The sequence below is a fragment of the Prenolepis imparis genome, unplaced genomic scaffold (assembly GCF_030444845.1).
Source record: "Prenolepis imparis isolate NDT839.2.m4 unplaced genomic scaffold, iyPreImpa1.0 SCAF_3, whole genome shotgun sequence".
In the NCBI taxonomy this organism is placed as follows: domain Eukaryota; kingdom Metazoa; phylum Arthropoda; class Insecta; order Hymenoptera; family Formicidae; genus Prenolepis; species Prenolepis imparis.
In genome coordinates this window covers 5,025,527-5,032,563 of record NW_028141161.1, presented here as the reverse complement: position 1 = coordinate 5,032,563, position 7,037 = coordinate 5,025,527, and the positions used below count along the sequence as shown (strand labels likewise).

The 7,037-nt window shown below is 37.9% G+C and overlaps 1 protein-coding gene across 1 annotated transcript; it reads left to right on the top strand.

The window, feature by feature from the left end:
• The first annotated feature begins 712 nt into the window (after positions 1–712).
• Positions 713–1,906, top strand: LOC145934073 (uncharacterized). Its single transcript, XM_083034297.1, has one exon. The coding sequence runs from the start codon at positions 770–772 to the stop codon at positions 1,904–1,906; it is 1,137 nt and encodes a 378-aa protein (XP_082890423.1). The 5' UTR covers positions 713–769.
• The last annotated feature ends 5,131 nt before the right edge of the window (positions 1,907–7,037 follow it).

Genomic DNA, 7,037 nt, shown 5'->3' with positions numbered 1-7,037 from the left:
ACTCTTACAACTCTCGGACTACAATCATGCAGAAGTCATCCAGTGCAAGGTGGAAATATCACGGACAATTTACCACTGCGGAATGCACTCGCATGTCTCCATAGTCCATAACGGAAAGGCAGATTATATCCACGAAACCGGATATACAGTGTGCCGAAGGGCATTCCAAGATGGAACATTCTCTCTCGGAGATAGCAATATCATTCACGGACTAAGAGCTAATCAGACTACTTATCATAGCCGGACCTCTCTCACCTTAGCCGGACGCACTAATAACGACGGAACCTGCAAAGGCACTCAGTACTCCGACCCTTACGGAACCTGGGACAACGTCGTTGTTCAAGCCGTCGTCAAGATCTCCTTGAGGACATCGCACGTTCCCGTACAATTAAACTCCGGAAAAATAATATTAAAATCCGGAACCATTTGTCTCTTGAGCGAAGGATTTTGCATCGATTCCGAAAACGGATACTCGTATTGGAAATCCTTGCCAACATCTGCTTGCAATTTCCATCAATATGACGTTCTTTATGAGGGTTTAGCAACTAAAATTACAGATAATTCAACTAACCCTCTTTCTCCAATTATTTATAGTCTGACTACGCAGGACGTCACGTTCGCACTTACGAAGACAAAAGAACAACCCTTGTGCGGATACACTTTATTTCGCACAGAGCACCCTAAGTTCTTTATCCTAGAGACAAAGCAAGGCGATACCTTCGCCAGCCGAGGTATCATCCCCGTGGACAACCTGGATATATTCACATATATGAATTCTAAATTCGTGTATGTGGAAAAACACATCCGACAACAAATGACTTCATTATATTATAATGTTATGCAACAAAAATGCGAATTAGAAAGACAGGTAATCACCAACGCCCTGTCTTTCGCTACTCTTCAACCAGATGAATTCGCATATCGCCTTATGAAAGGACCCGGCTATATGGCAGTTACAACCGGGGAAACCACGCACATCGTCAAATGCATACCTGTAGATGTTGTAGTAAGGAAAACAAAGGAATGTTACACGGAATTACCTGTAACCACCCGCAACACTTCCTTGTTTCTCACCCCGAAATCCCGGATAATTTCTAAATATGGAAATCAAAGGGAATGCAGTTTTGAATTACCAACTATGTACCGTATCGAGGATACATGGGTTCAATTTACACCTGAACCTCAAATCAGACAGTTACCTCCGCAACAATTAAAACCAATGACGACATTAACCTGGGATTATTTGACGCCAGGAGCCCTCGCTGTCAGCGGAATATACTCCGAAGAAGATATAGAAAAACTGAGGGATCACATTATGTTCCCCGCAGAGAAACCCGCTCTTCTAAATACAATTGCAAGAGGAATTACGGGATACTCCATTAACTCCGACGCTGTCTCCATGTATAATTTATTGGACGAAGCCTCTCTCAATAAAATTGCCGAGAGTGCCGCCTCACGAGTATGGACCGGATTTATTTCATTCGGATCCGCAACCGCTGGAATCCTTGGCATTCTAATAATTATTCGCATCATAAAAGTCTTCGTTGATACAGCTATTCACGGTTATGCCTTACATTCCGCCTATGGATGGAGCATGCATTTGGCTGGAGCCATTTGGAGCTCTCTCACTCATCTACTACTTCATCTCGCACGAGGACCTGTCGATAAGACCGATAATAAAAAACCAGCCAAGGGACCACCGTCACCTTCTGCTCCTGAAGACCTCTCCAGGGAACCTACCGTAATCATTAATGGGTTTTCAAGACCAAATGATAATGCCTCATCCAACATCGAATCAGCAACTACTAATAATGTTTCTGATATTAATTCATATCAGAATTTAAGAGATCGTTTAAAAGATCTCGAACAAATTCCTTCGAATACATCGCAATTTGTTCTTAAATAAGGGGGGAGGTGTAACGTCCCGTCATTTTCGCGAAACCATACTTTTGCGCGCTACTGTTTTTCCTGCGCCAATACTTAAAATTTAAGGATAATTAATGATTTTCCTCTTTACATATAATTGTTTAGACTAAAATCAAGCATTTATATTATTAATTACTAACCATACCAAATCTAGGGTCTCCAGTTATCTAGTTCTAACTAGCCGCTACCAGGAACTAGCGATCCGACCAATCAAACGTCATCCGAGACCCCTGAGCGTATACTTCAACTAACCAGTTATTATTAAATGAAATTAACCCTTAGCAATAAGAATATATTTTAATCATGACTAACCCACCTATATATGAATATTCAATATTAATTAAACAATATAATAATATTATTTATGGAATCAGAAACATAATAACTTGTCGAACTTTACTTAACAATTTAAGACTTATAGTAATGAGTTTTAGAAGTATTTTAATCACTGACAGAATTATTATGAGGAAGGTTCCATAAATCCTTATCTTGCGATGCATTGTAACGACAAGCCTGCGACAAGCATTCGATGAATTACTAAAAGTGTTCAAACACTTAATATTTTAAGATTTCATCCGCAATTATATTTACGAAGCCTTATTTCAATCATTAAATGATTTCGATAACGAACCCAAGATTATTAAGATTTATTGAGTAAATTATTAAATGAAGAGACTTATAAATAAGGCCCAAGTGGATATAATTAAAGAGAATATTTTATTACAGAATTAAGTCAAACGAGAACAAGAAAGTCTCGATATTACGTTATGGAATCATAATTCTATAATTTAGAAATAACCTAATCTTACCCTATTGCATTAAACTCAAGTTTTATTATAAATTATCAATCATTAAGAATTCTAATTAATAATATAAAATAAATTATATAAGAAATGATTCCATAAACGTACAAATGAATATTTGGCGAACTACAAGAAACTTTAACATGTATCTATGCGCAGACCTCTCTAAAAACAGCTCATAATCAGCAAGTAATTAAGTGCCGATCGTAGGTGACAAGCCGCTTCCTCGCGTTATCGGATGCTAGCGTTCAAACCACAAAAGAATAATAAATTAGACACTTCTTGGAATCGTCGCTCCTCATCTCAAGCTCACCGCCTAACTTCGATATCCGGTCCAGATTATCTAAAACTCGTAAATTGATAGTTGACACCTAGAGCGTTCGCTCCTGCGGGTCACCGTATCATGACCTCTTAGTACAATTTATTGTGACATATTCCAAGAAAACGTCTTTCTTAGAAATCCCCACCAAAAGGGAATTGCACACGACACTCAGATTTTTCTCGATTTGATGGGTATATAAACCCTTAATTCTTAACTTCATTGCGGCATACCATCATTATCATCTCACCGTAACTCTACGGCATCTCATTATCGAGATCCCACCGTAGCTCTACAGTACATCATTTCTGTAGCCTTACGATATTCTGTATAAAGTCACGCGTTTGCCGTCAACTGCGTCGACATACCCAATTTGTCAGTCGCGCATAGAATTATAAAGTAAAAGTTAAATAAAGAACTCTTGTGCTTCAAAACTCGAATACGTTGATTTTGCCAAACATCCCGCGACCGAGGTCCTAGAAAAGGGAAGAAGGCGAACGAGCGTATTACGATCCACTGCCTGAAGTTCACAGTCTATCACAAGGTAAGTACTTATAATTACCCAGACTATTTAACACGCCAATTTTAATTCTAAGTTACGTTAGACTGACAATTCTCTTTCAATCACTACCTTCTCCTAAAACAAATAAACGAAATCCACTGTTAAGCATTGCATGCAGCTAACAGTTTCCCGTTGTCAATCGGTATTTATCAAATTAGAATCCAACTACCTTTCCATAATTTATTCAAGGTATCAATATCAGAAACTAGCAATATTAACGTGTAGAAACAGTACTCTTGATATCACTCGGACCAATCCACACTTTACCTCTAGCCGTTGGACGTACCTTTCGTAAGTCCATACGACTCTCTACCATTTCCTCAGCATCCCGTCGTTGTCGAGCACCCAGCGATAGTGCCTGGTGACAAAGCTCCCCTCAACACCCTGCGTTATTTCTATCGTCGACGATAGGCATCCTTCGTATGCCCGAAGACAACTTCTCATTACCTTCTCTCGCCTAATAATATCGATAACAAGAGACAAGATATCGCGTAAGAATTCTTAAATAGAATTCTAGAATTAATTTCGCTCTGGACGTGGTCCAATCCTCATTTTACCTATAGTTGCAACGCATACTTTTACCGTAGGCACAAGCAACTTTCTGCCATTTCCTCAACTTCCTTTCGTTGTCGAGCACCCAGCGATAGTGCCTGGTGACAAAGCTCCCATCAACACCCTACGTTATTTCCATCGTCGACGACAGGCATCCTTCGTATGCCCGAAGACATTCTCCTTAATCATCGACCTTCCTTTTGAATTTGTATTTAAGATCAAATGAATAGACGTATCGAATATTGATATCTCACTTCCTCAAGCTCACCCTTCATGTTATCTCACGATAGTTCTTATCTAACTCATTATAAGCCCTTCATTCCGACCATATAACCCCTTGTAGATGAGCAATCCGAGAGACAGAAAAGCACGTCGGAAAAGGAGGAATCATCGAGCCGGCTTGAAAACTCGCGAAGCCCGCGTTATATCGACTTTACGCTGGCTTAAGCGTAAAGCACTTAAAAATAAGCCGCGTGTCAAATCGTGTGAAATAGTATTTTCTCCCGATACATTGCGTCGCTTAAAAACCTCATCTTCTCAAACTAATACTCCACGAAGCTTAACAAACGAGCACGAAATAACGCCTGTAATAAATTTACCGTCAGGCTTAGATTCATACTCTCCAGAATTAATATTATTCTCTGAATGGTGTCAGAACATACGCTATTTAAAAGAAAATTACACTGCAGATAACCATCAAGAAGAATCTCAATCTAACGATTTAATCTCTCAGCTAAAAACTCAACTCCCCGAGAATTCTTTAGAAATAGATGAGTACGACAATTATCTAAATTATTGATGTATGTACACTTAATCATATGTGCATTAAATATATTATTCTCATCATTGCCTCTACCAATTAATTCAAATGCTACCCAGATCTACTGAATTAGACGTCCAAGGATTAACAAACGATGATGCAAATTCAATTATAAATATAATTATCGGGCTACTAACTGACGTTTTAGAAGGAACTATTGATATCGATCAACTCTGTCTGCTTAGATAATCTTCATATCTCTGGTGCTCAAATAAGCGTCGAATTCACAGACGATTAAATAAATATCAAATTCATTTTATTAATTAGCCCCTGAATTATTATTATCATCCAGATGAATAAACAACTTCAAGGCTTAATTTGCAATACAATTTACCAATTAATACTCAATTTGATCTATGAATATTTGAATGGTAAAATAACTTTCGATCAAGTCATAACTATTTTAAACGACATCGAAGATATCGCTAATAGATTCGATACTCCCAACTAGTAACTAATACCCCACTCCTGTGACCTACAACATTCCCTAGATCCGTAACTTCGGTCCTAGCTCTCGGCGTCCCAGAGGTATAGCCGGTGTAAGCAGGTTGCCTCACAAAAATAGAGAGCGCCCGTTTTCTCACTAGCCTAGGCATAGAGAGAGAAGGAAGATCACCCAGACGTGACAACTTCAACTAACCAGTTGTTATTATATGAAACTAACCCTTAGCAATAAGAATATATTTTAATCATGACTAACCCACCTATATATTAATATTCGACAATAATTAAACAATATAATAATATTATTTATGGAATCAGAAACATAATAACTTGTCGAACTTTACTTAACAATTTAAGACTTATAGTAATGAGTTTTAGAAGTATTTTAATCACTGACAGAATTATTATGAGGAAGGTTCCATAAATCCTTATCTTGCGATGCATTGTAACGACAAGCCTGCGACAAGCATTCGATGAATTACTAAAAGTGTTCAAACACTTAATATTTTAAGATTTCATCCGCAATTATATTTACGAAGCCTTATTTCTGTCATTAAATGATTTCGATAACAAACCCAAGATTATTAAGATTTATTGAGTAAATTATTAAATGAAGAGACTTATAAATAAGGCCCAAGTGGATATAATTAAAGAGAATATTTTATTACAGAATTAAGTCAAACGAGAACAAGAAAGTCTCGATATTACGTTATGGAATCATAATTCTATAATTTAGAAATAACTTAATCTTACCCTATTGCATTAAACTCAAGTTTTATTATAAATTATCAATCATTAAGAATTCCAATTAATAACATAAAATAAATTATATAAGAAATGATTCCATAAACGTACAAATGAATATTTGGCGAACTACAAGAAACTTTAACATGTATCTATGCGCAGACCCCTCTAAAATCAGCTCACAATCAGCAAGTAATTAAGTGCCGATCGTAGGTGACAAGCCGCTTCCGTCCGTTATCTCCCTCGCGTTATCGGATGCTAGCGTTCAAACCACAAAAGAATAATAAATTAGACACTTCTTGGAATCGTCGCTCCTCATCTCAAGCTCACCGCCTAACTTCGATGTCCGGTCCAGATTATCTAAAACTCGTAAATTGATAGTTGACACCTAGAGCGTTCGCTCCTGCGGGTCACCGTATCGTGACCTCTTAGTACAATTTATTGTGACATATTCCAAGAAAACGTCTTTCTTAGAAATCCCCACCAAAGGGAATTGCACACGACACTCAGATTTTTCTCGATTTGATGGGTATATAAACCCTTAATTCTTAACTTCATAGCGGCATACCATCATTAGCATCTCACCGTAACTCTACGGCATCTCATTATCGAGATCCCACCGTAGCTCTACAGTACATCATTTCTGTAGCCTTACGATACTCTGTATAAAGTCACGCGTTTGCCGTCGACATACCCAATTTGTTAGTCGCGCATAGAATTATAAAGTAAAAGTTAAATAAAAAACTCTTGTGCTTCAAAACTCGAATACGTTGATTTTGCCAAACATCCCGCGACCGAGGTCCTAGAGAAGGGAAGAAGGCGAACGAGCGTATTACGATCCACTGCCTGAAGTTCACAGTCTATCAC

Excerpts from the sequence above, each read along its gene's own strand:
- LOC145934073 (XM_083034297.1), top strand. The coding sequence starts at position 770 with ATGAATTCTAAATTCGTGTATGTGGAAAAACACATCCGACAACAAATG.